This window comes from Equus quagga, chromosome 2 (assembly GCF_021613505.1).
Source record: "Equus quagga isolate Etosha38 chromosome 2, UCLA_HA_Equagga_1.0, whole genome shotgun sequence".
Taxonomy (NCBI): Eukaryota; Metazoa; Chordata; class Mammalia; order Perissodactyla; family Equidae; genus Equus; species Equus quagga.
The window spans coordinates 70112670-70133459 of record NC_060268.1 but is presented as its reverse complement, the minus strand read 5'-3'; the positions used below and the strand labels follow the sequence as shown (position 1 = coordinate 70133459).

General features: G+C 43.1%; 1 protein-coding gene across 1 annotated transcript; it reads right to left on the bottom strand.

Annotated features, from left to right (window-relative positions):
* Positions 1 to 959: 959 nt before the first annotated feature.
* SKIC8 (SKI8 subunit of superkiller complex) lies at positions 960 to 17566 on the bottom strand. The gene is made up of 11 exons (XM_046655462.1): positions 17527 to 17566; positions 14354 to 14404; positions 13626 to 13653; positions 11716 to 11821; positions 11171 to 11343; positions 7053 to 7201; positions 6731 to 6824; positions 5766 to 5859; positions 3767 to 3859; positions 2973 to 3051; positions 960 to 1205 (listed from the first exon to the last, which is right to left on the bottom strand). The coding sequence occupies exons 2-11, from the start codon at positions 14363 to 14365 to the stop codon at positions 1116 to 1118; spliced, it is 918 nt and encodes a 305-aa protein (XP_046511418.1). The 5' UTR covers positions 14366 to 14404; positions 17527 to 17566; the 3' UTR covers positions 960 to 1115.
* Positions 17567 to 20790: the final 3224 nt, after the last annotated feature.

Here is a 20790-nt window from a genome sequence, read left to right as displayed (position 1 = left end):
GAGGCAGGAGAGAGAAGCAGAGGGCTATGGTAAAGAGCATGGGCGCTGTTCTAAGGGTGACGGAGAGTTTGGAGGAAAAGCACATGACCTGACTTACAGGCATATGAAGTTATGATCCATAAAAAAGCAACGAGCTTCAGAGTGTTAGCTACTTACCCCTTTCCCATTCACATGCAGACCACACCTCGGGGCTGCTGAAGAGAAAACAGGTACAGGTAGTCTTGGGTAATGGGCAGGGCTGGGGTTCCACCATAGTAGGCGTAGGCTTGAGCCTTGAGGCAGCAGTATCCACCCAGTGAGTTATAGACCTCTCTAAAATTAACTGGGTCAAAAAGAGAGTGTGGCAGGGACATTTTTACTATATCAAATAGAAGGCTGCCCAGAGAGGTAGGACTACAGGACATTCCCACCCAAATATCCTGTTTCCTTCAGGACCCCATTCTGAAATAGATTAGCTTCCTTATCACAGCTTCTACATGACTCAATCCCTTGGAAAAGTGAGCCCGTATTTCTAAGCTGGAAAGTCAGTAAGTACCTGGATCTCTTCACCTCTGAGGCAAATATTCACTTTCACATAACAATGCCAATTCCTCCAACTGTTCTACCAGTAACAGAGCAAATGAAAAAAGAAGCATGTTCAAGAACACAGGTGTTTGCAGTAAGAACGCTTTAGGGCTAGCCCCACGGCATAGTGGTTAAGTTTGGTGCACTCTGCTTCACTGGCCCGGGTTTGTGGGTTCAGATGCCAGGTGTGGACCTTTACCACTCATCAACCATGCTGTGGCAGCAACCCACGTATAAATTGGAGGAAGACTGGCACAGATGTTAGCTCAAGGCTAATCTTCCTCAAGCAAAAAAGGAAGATTGGCAACAGATTTTAGCTCAGGGCTAATCTTCCTCAGCAAAAAAATCCAAACAAACAGAAAAAAACCACTTCATGTTAAAGTATGAACAGCAGATCCAATAAAACATGAAAAGATTTATATTGTATCTACAAAATTTAAGTCTTTGCTACAATAAATGCTATATTTCTTTGAAACAAGCTAGAAAGGTAAGGAATGTCATGATCAATCTATACATTCTCTTTGCAGCATTAGCCTGTAAGACTTTGATGTTTAGATTGGACAATCATAGATGTGAATTTCCTGGTCGTCTCCGACAGACACAATTTTTGAGCCATTTCCATTGTATTTTACTCCCCAGACCTGTAAATAAAAAGAAAAAAAGTTCTACTAATGCCTTTATGAAAAAACATCCTTACTCTCTTCTCATTATACTGAATCTAGAAAAACATTGGGATGAGGATTTTCTTGTGCTTTCTGAACCAGAGAGAATGGGGCCTTTTCTTTAACCAGGCATCTTCCATTAGTACCATTTAATTATCACTCCCTTCACCTCGGATACTCCAGAAAATTTCATTTCTAAACACAAATCAAGATATCTAGAAACCTCTGAAAGGGTCAGAATCCAGGAAGGACCTAATACCATGAAGATGGAATCCGCAGGGTACCAGCATGAGTTCTCATGTTTCCAGGAAGAAAAAGGCCCTACAACAAACTACCCTGAGGTCATTGCCTACAGGGACAATTGCAAACTGTGCTCCCCACCTCACTCCTCGAGCCCACCTGCCTATAGTCAGTAATTGTCACTCTTGCTATTAAGGGCCTGTGCAGCCCACCTGTCCCCAGGAGTTAGACAACTTGGCACTGTGGATCATTGATTTTATTTGCTATGTGTTGAATTAACAGATTCACACCTCTTCCCAGACAGAACTGACATGGTTAGAGTTTCATTAGCTCAGCCTGACACCATAACCTTGAGTCAGGTGTTCTAGCCCTGATTTCAGTGTTGTGATTGGGCCAGGTGATAGCCTCACCTTCACTCCAAACATCTTCCTCTGAGACAGCACCACACTCTGATCCTCAAACAAGGACACAGGACTGTGTCTGTCAACACAGACAGCCAGGACTTACTCCCTGGGTAAAGGGTTTAAATCCAGGAGTGGAATGTCAAGATTAAATCCCCTCAACCTTACTGGCAATGATTTAAGATTAAACGTAAAAAAGCATGAAAAATTATGTTAGTTAACTTTAAGATGCATTCCAAAGAGGGGAAATCTATAAGATCATCATAAAAACATTCCAAATATATTAAAAGCCAACTTTATACTGCTACAAGCATTTTATTTTTTATACTGGCAGTCCCCCCAAGACCCTTACTACTCATAGTGGTTGGGACCAGCAGCACTGACCTCACCTGGAGCTTGTTAGAAATGCAGATTGTAGGCCCCATGCCAGACCTACGGAAGCAGCATCTGCATTTTTACCAGATCCCCAGGGAATTTCTGTACACATTAAAGATGGAGAAGCACTGCACTAGAGCACCTTTACCATTCCACATTCATGTTGGCAAAGATGAAGACACTTGTGAGTACAGAGCCTCCTTTTCCTAATTTAAAGACTAAAACAAAAGTTACCAATGTCACCAAACAACGTATAAGAATTTCTGGCTTCAAGTATATTAAAAAAAAAAAAATTACATCACACTTCTTTGGACAGCTCCAAAACTGACAACTGATGACTGTGTTTAAGCAATGGAAGCTTCTGAGGAGGAAGGTCCTTCTCGAGCCAGCCTTGGCTGGGCTACATCCAGAAAAGGGCCCCAGGTATGCCCAAGGCACTAGCTGCAGCATTTTCCCAAGAAGGCATTCAAAGGCTGTGCAGCTAGCACCATGTTTTCTGGCCTACATAGGGACATCACACCTCATGGGTTGCTAGGCTGACAGCACGTCCCCAGCCTCTGTACTCTGGACAGTGTGCCCAGGAACACTGGCTGGATGGACACCCAAGCAGTCAGCGGCTCAGCCCCAGGGGTCTACCAGTCTTGACAACTCAAGCAGCAGGGTAGGAAAAGTGATCAGACAATACTAGCAATCCAAAGACAAAGGAGTTAAAATGTAAATTATGCCATACCTGATCCTGGTGATCAAAGAAGGTGTGAACACAAGTCCTTGTTCCAACATCCCAAACTTTTACACTTTTGTCAGATGAACTATTTAAAAAAGGGAACATCAGTGTCAGAAAACAGTTTTCAGACTGGGCTGAAGTTGTAAGGAATCCAACCAAAAATTCCACACCCCTTCACTCACCTACACTCTGCCTACCTTCAGAGGACCCCTTTGGTGCCTGAATGCACAAGTGGCTGACCTGGGCCCCAGGAGGTGGCCAGGGTGTCAGCATCACTAGGTGGCTTTTCCCACTCAGGGAGCAGCCATTTTCCTGAAATTTTGATCTGCCTGGCCCAGATATTAAGTGCTCTCATCAGAAGTCTCAGACACCTTTATGTATTTAACCGGGCAGCCTGTTAATGCTTCAAAATAAAGGCTCTCAGAGGCTTTTGTAAACCTCTGTGCAATTGTCCATCTCATGTTTTTCAACTGTCTTGGCCATTGTGGGTCTGAATAACACTGTGGTCTAAAAAGCACAATTATAAATAGATTTGCATATTTTAAATATGTAAACACAAGTATCCCTTGAAGTAACTGTAGGTAGAAGCCTAGATTTATAAGGAAAAACTAAGAGCTTAACTGTTCAAAAGACTCTGCCCTTGTTCCAGCTAAGGACAACTCACTTAACTACTTCAAAACAGAAAGCAAAAGCTACCTGAATAAAAAGGGTCACACCATCTTCCAATTTTAAGGCAATTCATACAAGACCACCATCTTCGTCTCCCTAGCATTTTAGAAATTGCTGAGAATCTTAAGTACCTGGAAACGAAGTGAGTGTCGTCAGGACAAAACGCAACGTTGAGTACCCAGGATGCATGGCCACTCAGTGTGCCAGCCAAGTTGGCATGTTGTCTGAAACGGGAAAGTGTCAAACAAAACTTCTGGAATACCATCACTGAAGTGGAAAGTACATTACTAATTCTGCCCGTTTAATTGGACCAAATCTGCTCTCCTTGTACTGACGGTATTACTATATTAAAAATTCCCTTTTCAATCAAGTAGCATCACACATTGCAGAGAGAATTTTTATAGCAGCATTAACTCAAAACGTGTTAATGCCACCAAGAGCCAAGAATAAGATCCATAACAAGGGGGAGCTTAAAAGCTGAAGATAAAGGAACCCCACTACAGAGGCTCAGTAAGCCAAGCCCTAAAATGAGGAAATGGAGAAGGAGCAGGGGCGAGCAAACCATCTCAGGAAGCAGCAGGCTCTGAGCCCTGCCTGCACTTGCACTCTTTCCACACAAGAAAAGTGCCTTATGTTCAAGGAAGGTATCAAGATGTATTCTTTATAAGAGATGTGGCTTGGATAGACCATTTTTAACCTAACCAAGAATAAGACAGGTGTAATTACCACAGCCACTTTCACTTCTTAAAAAAATGAAATCAAATCATCTACGACAGGACAACAATCCAAAGGCCTGACTTAGGTCAGGAGTTTCATCCCTGAAAACAGACCCCGGCAGAATAGAGTGGACCTCAGTTAGGTACGAGGAGAGGTGGAGTGCAGCGGGACCATGAGCAGGTAAAGTCCGGGGTCTTCACCACCTCAGCCAAATCACTGCCTCAGCTTGGGCTCCTCACCCACAATATGGGGTCACTAATCTGTGCTGCTACCTCACCAGTTGTTGGGAGGATCAATGAAATAGTGGCAATGAAAGCCTTATAAAATAAAATAAAGCTGGATGCTTTAGGAATTGCTACTATTTATATGAGCTCTGCTACTGACAAGCAAGCAGCCACCTTTAGAGAGACATCTTCCGTCCTGGACCCTAGCACCTCCTTCAGCTCTCACTCCAAAAGCTGCAGTGCCAATTCCACGTCTACTTGACAACTTTTTGTCCTCCCAAAGCGGCCAGCAGTAGGCTAGGAGCAGTATTCCTACTTCCAAGTTTAAACTCCTGCAAAACTCTCACAGGCCCATAAAAGGACATGCCACATGTCACGGTTGTGGCACAAGCAGGTGGCAGCAACTGCAGCCCCCGTCGCTGGGTGATGAGAATTATGATGCATGCACCCACCGGATTAGGATGCTGCATTCAGAAGCCATGAGCCAGAGGCAAACTTATCACAGTACTGAGTCAAAGTATCAAAGACACATATCAAACACATTATAGGGGGGACCTCAGAGGGAAACGAAGTTGGGAACTGAGAATGACGGAGGAAATGACAAGTGAAAGGAGCCTTGCACAGGCTTACAACAATTGAGAGCCGTGAACTGAAGAGAATGATTAACTTACTTCTATACCTGTGGTCAAAAACCAACAACAAAAGGCTCCCTCATCTAGACCTGCAGTGAGGCAGCTTATAAACTGACAGTTCCCTAACTAGGGCAGAGGAGTGCCTGCTTGTTAGTATAGCTCTACCCCTAGAAAACACATGTTCTAATTTTTTACCATTACTCCAGGCCAGCTACAGCCCATGGCTCCATCTCCTTATCTGTACACTACTTACCTACCCAAAATAATTTAAAATCTGTGAGCCCCACAAGAGACAGGATACCTGAGAAGAAGTAGCAAGTTTCTGATCCTACCGGGTAACCTATGCATGTCTTCCTCCATGACATTCTAAGCTCAAAGAGAGGAGTGCTGAATGAGGGAGGAAAGACTGGGGGGACAAGAGTGTCTGCCATGACCTGAACAGAAGTCTTTACTAGACCCAGGAGAGGGAGCAGCACACTTGCTTGGACTCCTCCTAACAATAAGGGGCAAAGCATTGGTATTAAGTGAGACGCTTTGAATCTCATCAGGTAACTTACACATCATAGATCTTGATGTAGCCATCATCTGAAGCAGTGACCAGGAGTTGAGAATCCGGGGAAAAGGTCAAGGAGCGAATGGGCATGGCGTGGCCTGAAATTCACAAAGGCCCTTGTTAATCTGGTGAATCACTGTCTCCCATCGCCTCAGATGGGCTTCCCATTCACTATGTCCCTTTTAACGAGCATAAGTCACTGATCTGGATTGCCCAGATGCTTTAGTAAGAGAGGGAGGGTACTGACTGGGCCCTTCCTCCTAATGTTCTAGAGACTCTACATAACCTAGGCCCCTCCTCCTAGAGCCATTTCTCCTCAGTTCCCTTCCCTGAGGAGCAGCTGGACCTCAACACACATTGCTTAGGAAAAAACTCCTCTGCTACAGATATGGCCACACGTGGAAATACGATTTGCTTCTGATTTGTATGGTTGAACAAAGACGATGCTCTTTCCCTACCAAACCCTTTGTTGTAGGGTAAAGGATACACTGAGGAGGTAACACCTTCACTTGGTTAGAATTCAAAATAGTACAGAAGAATACATAGTACAAGCCCTCCTCCTACCCCACGCCTGTTCTTTAGTACCCAGTGCTCCTGCCCAGAGGCCACCAGTGCAGAGGGTGGGCACAGCACTTTCATCTATCATCAAATTATCAACAATAAAAGTTGTTTTCTAATCACAAAATTCTCTAGAAGCAAACAGGACAGAAATGAGACTCATATAGCTAAGATTTATTAACAAAAAGGAATCTTGTTCACTGAAACAAGCATTTAACACTGGTACAAGAACTCATGTCTCGGTGAAACCACAGTGACAAAACTAAAACTTGGAGGCATTTCAGATTTCCAACTGAGATTGATACTTTGCAAATCTAATGTTCATCTGCCATTTAGTAGCATTTTAACGAAAGAATAATTCTTCCTATGTGATCTGACAACCCAGTTTGCACAAAATAAGATGAGCCATACCTTCCAACGTATGCAGAAGTTTTCCAGTTGCAATATCAAAAATATTGATGATTCCATCTATGGCTCCACTGGCCAGATACTTTCCATCAGGACTCTGCAGAGAACATATGGAGAACATCTGAGACTCCACATTGTTAAGCCATCCCCACCAAAGACAAGCAAACCTCCTGCTGGCCACAGGTCTAACTGGCTAGCGGGCAAACCACGCCAGTGAGACAGCAAGCTGCCTGACAAGACCAATGCAGACCTGCAGCAAGGGATTCAACAGGCTGGGAGAGTAAACTGGAAGAACCAGAGAGAAAAGAGAGCAATGTTTCCTTACATAGGCAATACTAAGAATGAATTTTCCTCTCGTGTCCAAAGAATATTCCTTTTTTCCACTTTCCACACCAAAAATGTTCACTTTCCCCACATGAGTTCCTGTAGCCAGATACTGGGAATCAGGAGAAAAGGCCAAAGTCCAGGCATCCACTGAGCCGAAAAAAGAAGGAAAAAAATACAGTAAGAAAAAATTTTTACCAAAAGATACATTTTTTTTAAATTGGAGAAAGTGTCCTGATTCAGAAAACTGTTGTAAAGATGCTAGTTCTTTACCAATTTAAGGGCTTCTTAAATTTTTAATAAAAATAGATAGACAGGACAATACCAAGTGTTAGCAAGGACGTTGGAGAAGCCAAAATCCTCACACACCAGTGGGAATGTAAAACGGTACCGCCACTATGAAAAAGAGTTTGACAGTTTCTTAAGTGAAAACAAACACCATAACACCAAGCAATTTTATTCCTAGATATCCACCCAAGAGAAATGAAAACATAAGTCCACTCGAATACTTGTACATGAATGTTCATAGCAGCATTACTCATAATAGTCAAAAACTAGAAAGAATCCAAATATCCATCAATTGGTAAGTGAACAAAATGTGGTACATCCTTATAATGGAATACTACTCAGCAATAAAAAGGAACAAACCACTGATATAAGCTACAACATTGAGGAACCTCAAAAACATTATGCTAAAGAAAGAATGAAGATAGACAATTCTATCTTACGTGAAATTTTTCAAAAAGGCAAAACTACAGAGACAAACATCAGTGGTTGGTTGATGGTAGGAGCAGGGACTACCATAAATGGGCACGAGGGAAGTTTTTGGGGCAGGAAAGTGTTCTAAAACTGAACTGCAGTGATGGTTGTACAACCATAGAAATTAACTAAAATTTGTTGAACTACAGTTTACAATGGGTTAATTTCACAGTGCAATTATAGAAGTGAAATTTTACCTCAATAAAGCTGTAAATAAATGAAGATGTACCAGAAATACTCTTATTTAAACTGTAATATGATAAAGTATTTACCACAAATTAGCAGGAGTAAGGACTGGAAAGAGGCAATCTTTGTTAAAAACAAACAAACAAAACCCTAGTTTTTCAGTGACACCACACAACTCAGTTAATTTCAGAGTTCTATTCAAATGATATTTGTGCATCACAGTGCTTCTTCAGCTGGAATGTAACGGTCTCCAGACTCATGTGCACCCTGGGTAAGCACATGCGCTTTATATTTCCATCTGGACCATTGATGGTATCCTCACATTTCTTTTCTCAGCTACACAGGAATCTCTGCCCTTGAGATGCAATCCCAAAGAGTTCTGGGAGCCTTTGAGGCCAGAGCATAGAGGCTAAGGAATGATCTTGAGGTCCACTGCCTTTCCACTGCCATCTCACAGTCCCTTTGCCCATGCCCACTCTTATATGGGAACATGCCCTAAGTCCAGCTCCCCCCTGCATCTGCCCAGGAATCGTGCTTGTCAGATCAAAGGGAGAGAAGAGAAAGGCTCCTTCCCGAGTCACTCTCCTCATTCCTAGGTCGTGCCCTTCTCAGCCCACGGGAAAGTGAAGGGAAGGCTCCATGAGCTTGACTCACGGGAGACAGGGAACACAGATACGTTAGCACCACATACCGGGCTGAGTTTTAAAATAACTTCTTGAAAATTTCCACACACATATTCAAAGTGATAATAAATCATTTAGCTCTATCATTTTTCTTATGAAATGTTTTAAAAATGAAATTAACTTTAATAGTGCTCAATTAATCAAGATCTGAAAAAGCTTTTAGAATCAGTCTCTCAAATAGCTGCCTTTTAGTATCTATCCTTACTCCTGAATGACAGTAGCACTTGTTCTAACAGGATCATGTTTTCTTATTCCTATTATAATTTGCTGTTAAAAGGAATAATAGTTATTAGAAAATATTTTTGTTCCTTGAAGTTTAATAAAATGACACTTCTAAATTGTTTTTACATTTCCCTATTAACTGTTTTACAATATACAACTTTTAATATGAAATGTCCTTATGCTCAAAATAGAAGCAACAATTTTTATTCCTTAATTAAACCTTGCACTCTAAGATTTTTTATTTTAATATTTGTATAATAAATACTTATTTTAATCACTAAGTTCCACCTCATCCTGAAAGAGCCGCTCTTCTTTACTCTTGGACAGCTTGAATCATCTAATGTTGAGAGGCCCCTTTACTCTCACCTTCCATCTTTTTCAGTGTTGGTTTGCTGGAAAGCTACAACCTGGCTGAGGTGCCAAATGCAGGGTTTTCCCCTTCATCTTCACTTTCTTCTACTTCCTCACTTTCTTCTTCAGGATCTGAGATTTTCTCTTTTTTCTTTTTCTCTTTCTTTTGTGGTAGTTCACATTCTCCATGCATATTTTCAAGACAGGTATAACACAAGTGTCCGCTTCCCTACATTCATTAGATTTATCAAAGCAGTTTTACCTTCAGATGAATTCAGCTGCTCTTCAGTTGTCAGTAGCAATGCTTGCTTTTATTACACAACCAAGTAACTGCTGTTTAATGGCTGGTATAGTTTTATTCAGATTCCTATCCAAAAAAATAAATAAATAAACCCAACCCCTTTACTCTTCTCAGCATCTTTTTTCTAACAGTAAACTTTATGATGACCATTTGGTGCATGTGGAACCAGCATGCAGTTAACGGTTTGTCAGAGAAGGGAAGCTAATGCAGACACCATCTTTTTCCTTGGAACCAATCCAGCACTCATTTCTTCAATGTGGTGTGCCCTGGGTCACAACCACCATGCAGTGACCTTAGCATCATGAGTCCAGGGAGGGCTTAGGGGCCCAAGATGAAAAGGCAGCAACAGATCTGCCCCTTCCTCCTCTCTTCATCTATATAGCAGAGTCCTAAAAAGACTTTGTGGGCTGGTTTGGGGACCCGAGTCCTCTGTATGCGATGTCAGCAGGGCAAAGGCACATGCAAAGACAATCACCTGGGAGTCAGAGTGTCTGGGTAGCTTTTTCCACACGCATATCCCAGCCCACACACCCCAATAACTGTGATTCCGTAGATCCAAAATAGGGACTGGGCATGTGTATTCCTAAAAAAGTTCTAGTAGTAAGAATCATAGACATAGATTATTGCCTATGAGGGGAAATGCACTCAGTTTCCAGACAACCTAGCCTCCTTACAAACCCTGGGACCATCATTCTTTCCAACATAAGGACGGCCTATAGGTGGCTACTCAGCATAACTGGTGGGAGGCAAATCCATCTGAGGCTCCAATCAAGGGAATTATGTTAAGAAAACACCTGAGCAGCTCTTCTGTAATCAACTCACAAAGGGGTATGCCAGAGAGGTGCCAGGCTCTCTGCGTCCTCTGGCGGTCCCCACCCATTCTGGCCAAACAGGCTCAGCTCATGAATGCTGTGGAGTCATTTACAAGACTAAAAAAGGAATCCTGAAATGTCATCTTGCTTCTTCCACATTAATCCAGGGCACTGAAATCATTCACTCCCATTACCCCAGATAATGCTTATCAAGGCTGATGGACAAAATTACACTGTCCTACAATATTTTTTTTAAAAATCAAGAAATTCGTTTCTTAAAATTTCGTATCTATCATATACTAAAAATCAGGCGCTTTAATTGTAATTAGTAGAGATCACCACAATACAGATCTACGGAAACATGGTGCTTTATATTCTGGACTTCCAGAAGGCAGTGAATGGAGCAATTCACAACGCGGCGAACAGGGCCTCTGGGCCACCCATACAGGTCTACAAGCCCAGATCAGCAACTCTGAAATCCAAAGGGCTCTCAAAACTACGAGTTTTTTCAAAAATTTAGTTCCAAAATTCATTTGGCAGCAAAACCTGCCCTGAACTGATAGAACGCTATTTATAACCTCTATTTCTCTCTCTCAGTATAAATACTCACGTTTAGTTGCAGAGATATCAGTGTTTGATTAGAGTGCAGCCCCTGCCCCACTGAAGGTATTACATAACATAGTCTACGCACCCATATTACCCCTCTAAACCTGAAAAACTCTGAACTGTAAAACACATCCATCTCTAAATGTTCTGAAAAGAGATCGTGAATTTCTATTATCTTCTCTATAAGTAAAACTCTTACCAGGTCCTGCATCTATAGACTTTATCTGTTTGCCATTTTCCAAGTCCCAGAGACGAATATGGGCATCAAGAGAACTGGATGCAGCAACGGGCAGGGTGTGGCTGATGTCCACAGACACCACACCCAGCTGATGTCCCTCCAGACTCCACTGTAGGTCCAGCCTCTCATCACGCCTTGAATGGGGGACAGAGAAATGGATTTCTTCACACACAACACTTGGTAGCTGGCATTTGAAAGTCTGGGTTCCTGTGACTATGCATTACGAGTGGTCTGCGAAACGCAGAATCAAAGAGGAACTGAAGAGCCGTAAAAAATCAAATGCAGCCAAGTTTTTAATCATGGGACTTTTTTTTTTAACTATAGTGCTTTAATACTGAATAATAGGAAAACAAGAGAAAAAATAAGCTGCCTTTTTATACCACCAGACTGCTATTGCTTTCTTACCTAGAAAACAGTTAACATTTCCCTATTGCAACCTGAGAGCCCAGAGGCAAAATCCTAAACTCCAATTTCCAAGGCTTTATGTTAGGGGAGAGGACACTCACCACTTCCAGACCTTTACCAGGTCATCCAGGGATCCTGTGACCACCGTCTCAGAGTTTTCTTTCTTGTTTGTCCCCCAGGCAACTGACCATATGGCATCGTCATGAGCTAGAATAGAAAGTCCTTCATTAAAAAGTCTTCACACATTTTCTAAACTGAATATGAGAAAATGAAGCTGGAATACTGTTCCAATAATTCGGAGGTAACATCCACCTATATCTGCTTTACTGTTTTGCAAAGTGCTTTCCTACACAGCTTTTATTGACACTGTGGCGACACATATGAAAACTGAAGGTTCTGAAGAAGCCAGTTGCTCCAAATCACAGGTTGCCCAGGAGGGGAGACAGTTTGGGAGTAATCCAAGGTCCTTTCCACTCTGGCATGCTGTCCGGCAGACAGCAGTCTGGAATGGCTATTGCTCGACTGAAACAAGTGAAATCAACCCTCCCCCGCCCCCAAAAAAGAGACCTAAACTTGATAAGAGTTCTCTCTTAGAGATCTTTGGAAATCAGTAGGGAGCTCAACTGTAAACAATACAGGTCTGAAAATAAATACCTGAGATAGGTTCCACACATGAGCTGCCTTTTGCCACAAACGTCTACTATGCTTAAAGCCAGTTATTACGTTAGTCCTTTTATAAGTATTATCTCAATCACAACAACCCAATGAAGTGGGTACTGTTAATATGATCATCATTTTACAGACAAGGAATCAGAGACTTAGAGAAGCCTAGTACTTTACCCAAAGTCAAAAGCTAAGAAGGAGCAGAGATGGGATTCAAATACAATCTCTCTGTTAACTAAAGTCCCCCTTAAATTCTAAGTCTGCAAGCTGCGTGTCTCGTGGGCCACACTAGCAGGTCTGCAGACTTCGTACAGGTATATAAATGTGACAAGTGCACAAGGAGGCTTTATTCATGCTTGGCAGCAATTCTCCAGGAACACCTTTTCAACAAGTGACTACAAGGGCATTAAACTTCAACAACTGTGAGTCACATACAGCATCATGGCTTCATTTACAACCCCACCTGACCCAAGCCTGCTGGTGTGCCACCTGGACAGCATTAGCTGCATACAAGGTAGCTGACTGGCATGCCTGTTTAGCTTCTAGGTACCCATACCAGCTAACCTGCAAGAATGCTTTTGGCTTAAACTTCAGACTACCTAAAAGTTACTGCCTTAGAGTGCAAGAGCTTTTATTAGGCATCTCACAAATCTCCCCAGGCTTTACCTAACTCATCCAGGCTGTGATGAAGATATGAGGCATGTGTGAATAGTTCACGCACACACTCCTTTTTGGGTATGCAGCCCAATATCACTGGTGAGCTACCTTCCCAGACTGAACTCTGACCTGCTCCCATTTCCACCACTACCACTGCTGCACAGCCCCCAACTCTCCCCACACTCAGTGGCCTTGACAGAAATTCACTTCACTGTTATATCCTCCACTTTCATTAAGGGTCAAAGATCCTCTGCGGGAGTCCCGCACTTGTTGTAAGTTGAGGAGCCCAAGTAAAGATCCCCAAGGCAAGTTGCAAGTTCTGAGTTCAGAGTCAGGCTCAAGTTCACATTCCCAAATGAGTGGGCATTAACAAAGTTCTGAGGCTCAAAGTTTCCTTCTTTCACCTTGGTGGCTGGGAAGCTCACAGTTACATCGTCCTCATGTAGGAAAGCCTTCCAAGCCTGGCGTTTTCCAGTCTATTATGAAACTCCTGTTTTTTCTTTCTAATTAATTGCTTGGGTTGTTGTTGTTTGTTTTTAAGTGTATTTGTTTTCAGCTGCCTCTGCCAATTCTTCTGCAAAGTGAGTATACCTGGGAATTACGTGTTTGGTCAACACGACAAAAATCTTAAAGAAACCAAGGACAACCAGTTTTTCACAAGTGAATCTGCTTGAACAAACAGGCTGCTTACCTTGCTCCTGTTTGAAGAGAATGCTGTACTAAAAAAGAACAAAAGCCACATTAAACCAATGGTCACATTTCAGATATACCCCATTCTCTACCTAAAACACCCACTGGCACCCAACTCTCCACCCAGCCCTCCAGCAGATATAGTCATCATTGTGTTAACTAACTCCCCTGCCATCACCCTGACAATCCTGCAAGCTCCTTAATTCCTGCTCATGCAAGATTTGTAGAGTCATATCATATTAGATCTTAAAGAAAGTGTAGTCTCTCTTCCCCCACTACCATTCCCCTGCTCCAAAGGAGACTAATAAATTATGTGTTTTCTTGCTCTGATCACTAGGAAGCTCAGAGTCCAGTTTGCGGCTTAATTTTTGCAGTTGTATAAAACCACACACACTGCATAATAACCTGTTAACTTTGTCCCTAATCTTATTACAAAGATGTTTCTCCTTTTCTGATCTTTCTTTCTTGTTTTTGTGTACAAATTCTTTTAAACATCCTCAATCTCTCTGTAAACTGTCATAAAGACTCAGATAAAATAATCCTCATTTTAGTGTTGTGCATTTTGCTAGTGCCACCTAACCGTCTGGTGACTAGGTGTCCAGGGTCAGCCAGCTCTTTAGAACCAGAGCAGGAATCAGATGCTAGTTTCTCGACTACACACCCAGACAAGCCGCTGGGCTCACACCTGCCAGAGACCAACTGATGTGCTCCCCTTGCCACAGGCCTTACCTGGTTGGTCATTTCTTTAACCAAGGATGAAGGGCTAAAGGCCAGACAGCTCTGTGGAAACAACAAAGGGTTTCACTAAGGGGTTGTCATCAGGACAGAGGTTCCCCTTGACCAAGAAAATAAGGCAACCCTTGGCCACAGAGTTGTCCTGACACTTTTCTATGGATCCCCCTCAAAAGCCCTACCAGGTGGTATGGTCTTCTCTCTCCCTTGGAGCCCATGGATTCAACTAACACCTACCCATCCCATGTCTTTTTCTCCACAAGTCTGACTACACACAGGGACCAGTCTCCATCCCTTGCTGCTCTTCAGAGAGATAAAACCACAAGCCCTTTTAATTTTAAATATTATTTATTTAAAACTCAACAAGCAAATATGGGGTAGCAAGGTTCTTACAGTCCATGCAGGAGTCTCAGCCAAAAATGCCTACAAGAGCCTAAAGGCATGCAAAAGAGAACAGGAGCTAGGAGGATAGACAAGTCTCCCCAAAGACATCAAAGTCTTCAAAGACTTAGCTCAGCTAAACACAAACTTACTTTAAGAACAGATTTAATTTCTCAGGGCTATAATAAGGATTCTTAATGTTTTTTGTGTGTGTGCCACAGACCCCTCTAGCAGCCTTGTAAAGCCTATAAACCCCTTCTCAGGATGTTTTTAAATATAGAAAATAAAATACATAGGATTAGAAAGAAAACCAAGTACAGTCTATTCTTGTTATTCACGGCAGTTACATTCTATAAAGTTGCTGCGAACATGAATCAGCGAATACCAATCCATCGCTCCTAGGGGAAATACTGGGACAGGTTTCTGCAAACCTCTGGTAACAACATTTTTGTCAACTGATCAATACGTAACTTTGTTTTATGTGTGTTTCTGCTTTAAGACATCTTATTTACTATACATTGGTAATTCATTAAAATTAAACTCATAGCAAATAGCAGTATAATTCAGGCCTAAATGAAGCTTATCAAACATGTATTTTCTCCATAAGAAATATCACAGCCTTCCTGCCTTGAGAACACCAAGACAGCGCTTCAGCACTGTGCTTGGGGGCTATTTTCAACAGCGAAATCACCAACAAAAAGCACAAAAATGAAAAAATCATGGCACTAAATAGACTGAAAAAAAGGACACTTGTTTACAGGATGAGAGCTGAAGCAAGAAGGCAGAGCATCTCCTTGTTCAGCTGAAAATGTGTGGGTCAGGTGACTCAAATTCTTCACCACCTTCCACACGTCCACGAAAGAACACAAAATCACCGCAAGTATTGATGCTGGGGCTTGAAATAGGCACTAAATCGGAAATACGGAATCTGAGAATAAAGAGGATTCACTGTATGCTGAAACAAAAGTTTACCAAAATAGGAAAATTAAATTTGTGATAGCATAACATGTGACTCTGTTACAATATTATAATTCAAGATCTAGTAGCAAGTCTAATAGTTACCATAATTTTAACACTATGATGAACTTACACACTATCCTAGATATGAAAATTCCTGTGATTTCTATTGGTGACAAAGTCACACTGTTAATACTGTGATTTGTTGCCTACATTCATAATTGAAGGAAATGTTAATTTTCAGAGGTTAGTGAACAGAAGGATGCAATTTTCCTCCTCATCCAAGTTCATGGCCCCCTCAATTCTATCCACAGACAGAAGAGACCATACAGCCAAGGCATCCAGGTTCAGGTTACTCGCTTTAAATCTGCAAACCCCAAAACACTGCTGTGAAGGTTTTCCAAGAATAACAGAAAAAACGGGCCGGCCCGGTGACGCAGCAGTTAAGTGCGCACGTTCCACTTCGGCGGCCCGGGGTTCGGCGGTTTAGATCCTGGGTGCGGACATGGCACCGCTTGACAAGCCATGCTGTGGTAGGCGTCCCACATATAAAAAGTAGAGGGAGATGGGCACAGACGTTAGCTCAGGGCCAGCCTTCCTCAGCAAAAAGAGAAGGACTGGCAGCAGTTAGTTCAGGGCTAATCTTCCCCAAAACAAAACAGAAAAAACAAATGATTTCTAAACAATCTTTGCCTGTGAAGATCCCAACCAAGTTGGTAGTGCTTAATTCATTTGTGGCCCAAGAACAGAATTCTGCCCAGGGTAGGAAAGACAGGAAGGAGCTCAAGCCAGTTTTGCTGAAGTGAATGGCATCCAACCTTTGCTCGGGCACCAGCCATCTGCCCAGTGAAGCAGAGGCCTGCTCTCTCCCCTTCCAACCGGACTCACATTTAGCAACAGCGAGAAACAAAAAAGAGTAGAAAGGCTCGTAGGAAGCCAAATTCCAAGAAGCTAGCCTCCTCAAGACAGAGGTGTGCTTCTATCAGTGAGTGCACATTTGAGGCTGTACCATGAGTCAGGCTGTTTTAAGTACTAGACATGGATTAGCTCACTGAACCCTCATACTCCCATTTAGTAAGTATCCTTACTATCACCTCCACCTTCCTGATAAGGAAAGTGAGACTGACGGAGGTTAAGGCAGCTTCCCCAAGGTCAGTCTGACAGAAGGTGGATACAAGCTATAGTACAGGCTATCAGGCTACAACACCTTTTACACCAGCCTCTTATCTTATGACAGGTAATTTCAAAGCTAAGAGGACACCAAAGCCCTCTTTTGCCACCTTCTTTCTTTAGGAAACTTTTCCCCAATTTCCCAGGCAGAATTCATTGCTCGCTCCTCAGTGTTTCCAAAGAACACTACACAAGCCTCTATCAAAGTACTCGGGCACGTCAATAACCCACAATACTACATGGTACCTGACGTAAAGAGAACGGGGCCCGTGCTTCTACACATCCAGTGATGGGAAGCTCACTACCTAAGAAGACAGCGTGGCCCACCACTGGCAAACTTTGGTTAAGACAGTCCTTCCATCTACGGGAACAGAGACCTCTCTCGCAGAGAAACCAGCCCTCATCTCGAGGCTGCACAGAACATTCTCAGGACGCAAGAGAGGCCACCTACGGGCCTTCCCTCTCCCCTCAGACCCCCAAACCAAGAGACAGCCAGGGTAAATGGAGTCACAGAAGTCACCCTCGGCCCCGCGGCCCAGAGCATCCCTGAGCAAAACTGCTTAGAGACAGCCTCGGGCCCACCCTCGCTCACCCGCCCTCTGGCCCGGGCTGTCAGCGGCCCCAACCACTGCCAGCCTCAACGGCCGTGCGGACCCACTCACCGCTGCTCTGACCCACTGCACTGCCCGCCTCACGTCTGACGTCTGACTCGGAGCGACCGCGGCGCGCGGCGATGAGCTAACGAAGGGGCGGGGCGTCCCCCCAAGCCGCAGCGCCCCCTGCCGTCGCTACGCCGCGCGCCGGGCAGACGCGAGGGCGGGGAGGAGGTGGGGGGAAGGGAGGAGGGGGGGAGGGGAGGGGGGGGGGGGGGGAGGGGGGAGAGTTGCGGGGAGAAAAGGGGAGAAGCCACGCCCCGGTCACATTCGTTGCCGCCAGAGGCGGAGCATCTGGGAACCTGCTTCCCGAAGCGCAGTTTTGGGTTCCAGCAACTGCGGTGCGTCTCCTGGCGTCCGGTTGCTCCTGTTGTGCTTTGAGATTCCACCCAGTGTGATGACTTCTAGAGTTTTCTTGCTTTAAAATCCGTGAAATAGAGCTTTGTTTTTCAAACTGCAAGTCACAACCTATTAGTGTGACAGATATCAATTTCGTAGGTTGTTGACCAGTATTTTGAAGTAAGGAGATAGAAAGGAGGAAGCCTGCGCCCTGTCCTCGAAAATCTACCCGGGGGCTCCTGGCTGCTGGTCACTGCCCAGTCTGTTTCTGGGAAAAGATCTTTGGAGGAGTGAAATGTCTAGGGGCGGCCCCTGAAGGGTAAGCCCTGTTCCAGCTATTCATGGGAGAGATTACAGTCTCTCTTGATTAAAACTGGTTTAGAAATCCAAAAAGATTCTAGTAGAAGGTGATGATAGTAAAATAACAGTGAGTGCAACCCCCTGAAGTATCCGTGTCCTCTTTTTTGGTTTTTCTGGTACTTAGAGCTTCACAGGATCTAGTTTATTAGGACCTTTTCGAGTTCTATGATGATTTCAGACGACTGTTAGACCACGCAACTGTTTATCCATACAATTGGATAAAGTTCGTCTTGGGGGCTTTTTGGGGAGGCTATATGACCCAGAAATTTGCTGACTACACTCACAAGTCTCCCAGGACCCATTCTCTGGTCCTCAGTAATTCTCTCAGTGATACCTCTGTCCATGGAAACTTTATCCAGCCAGCCCCAGTGGATCCCGTACATGTCACTGGTTTAGAAAGTTTGAGTCAAAGTGAGCAGGCTTCAAGACTGCCTGAATTGTCAAAAGTCTTATGTGGCGTCTCCCAGAAGTCAAGCTGTCCCTGTTACTATTCTGGATATATTTGACCAGTGGGCGTTTGGCCCTGAAGCTAAGGAATAATGCACAAATTATATCCTTAGGCCAGGGGTGCTTGTCTTCAAGCTGGAGGCAGTTCTCATTTCATTTACTGAAGTGCTGAGTGAAACCTGGTGTCCAGGCACTTTCCAGAACCAAATACACAGACGTGGACCCTGCAATGACTGGGACCCAGGTTCCTAAAGTGGAGAAAAGACTTAACATCAGTCATCAAAGCAATGGATTTTAGCAGTGAAATGATTAGTGATTTGCTGCCTTCCTGTACAACCAGTTGCCTTAGTTTTGACCAATCTGCCCCTTTGATTTTTTTGGCAGTTTGTGGGTTTCTCTGGGTTTTGAAAATAGACTGATTACATGACCTCTCCCACACCAGGATAATTGGGCCATCTTTACTTTAACTTTTAGTTTTTGAATATAAAGAAGTATTTTTGAAGACTCTCACTTTAAGAATGGTAAAATTTAAGGGGCTGGCCCAGTGGTGTAGTGGTTAGGTTCACATGCTCAGCCCTGGTGGCCCAGGGTTCGCAGGTTCAGATCCAAGGTGCAGACCTACACACCACTCATCAAGCCATGCTGTCACGGCATCCCACATACAAAATAGAGAAAGGTTGGCACAGATGTTAGCTCAGCGACAATCTTCCTCAAGCAAAAAGAGGAAGATTGGCAACAGATGTTAGCTCAGGGCCAATCTTCCTCACCAAACAGAAAGTAAAATATTGGCTGTCGAAAATGCTTACAACTATATGTCAATTTTAACTTGCATGATTTGATTTTATGTGGATTTTTTTTCTCTTTTTCTGCCCATTAACTGTAAGTACTCCACCTCCAGAGTCTGCCTTTTAATTTTATCTGTTATCAGAATACTAAGGCTTTCATCCTTCTGTTAGCTTGCTTCCAAATCTGCTACTATTACTTTCCAATTGAAGCAAATTGTTTGGGCATTAACTCAATTTTTGTAAGCCATAATAGTTGTTCTGAAGAAAAATTTAATTAATCATCTCTCAAAAAGAAATAGAGTAGATTAAGAAAAAATAGAATAGAAGATGTAAGAGCGTATCGTGCATAGTAAAGGTACATCATGTTTTATAAAAAATCAGTTTCACGTGTGCAGGTAATGGGTCACAAAGGAAAATGTATTTCTTGCTGTGAGTTGTGGCCAAGAAATTTGAAAATCATTGCAACAAGGGCTTTCTAAAGATTTTCCTGCTCTGTAATTCTATAATTGTGATAGGAGCTGCAAATCATTCATTCAAAAAGGATGTGTAGTGCACCTGCTTTCGTTCTTCTGCCCCCCAGAGCACCAGGCACACAGGGTCATTGTCATGGCCTTAGTGTTGGGATTATGAAGCAAGGATACCTGGCATTTTCTGTGCCGTGGACATCTTCGGCATCTCATGCAGTCTAAGAATCCTGTCTCACATAATATTTTTAAATACATAAAAAGAAACCACATAGGATTACAAAGGAAACCAACTATATGAAAATAGTTATCAAAATACTTGTGAAATAGTAATATATATACTTCTTTATTAATGCAGCAGGTCTAATAACTTCTGTAATTTCAAAGTAGCAATGAGCATTAACATTTCAAATTATTCTATGACAGCTGTAATGTGATAGGAAAATATCTGTGATTTGTATTGGTGACAAAACTACAAGTACTGCTAATACTTCTGGGGTTTATTGCCTACATTCATAATTAAAGGAAATGTTAAATTCAAATTAGAGGTTAGGGAAAATTCAAATATGACTATTTTCCATAAAGTTCACAGATTCCCTGAACACCACTTGCAGAGCAAATCTGGAGAGGATTGCCAGTGCAACTACATGCCATTGAAATATCTGTGAGTTGTAAGCTTGCAGATTAGGAGAGAATGAAGGATTTCAGAATAAAACCAAATGAAAATCCAAGCTAATTGTGAAATAACGCAGATGTATAGCCTGCCCTGAAAAGCTCTGCAGATCATAAGGAGGCCAAATTTGGGAGGCTTGCCCTGAAAGGCTCAGCCCTACAGGGATATAGCTGTTCCCAGAGAGTGGCTCACTTACTAGCCAGCC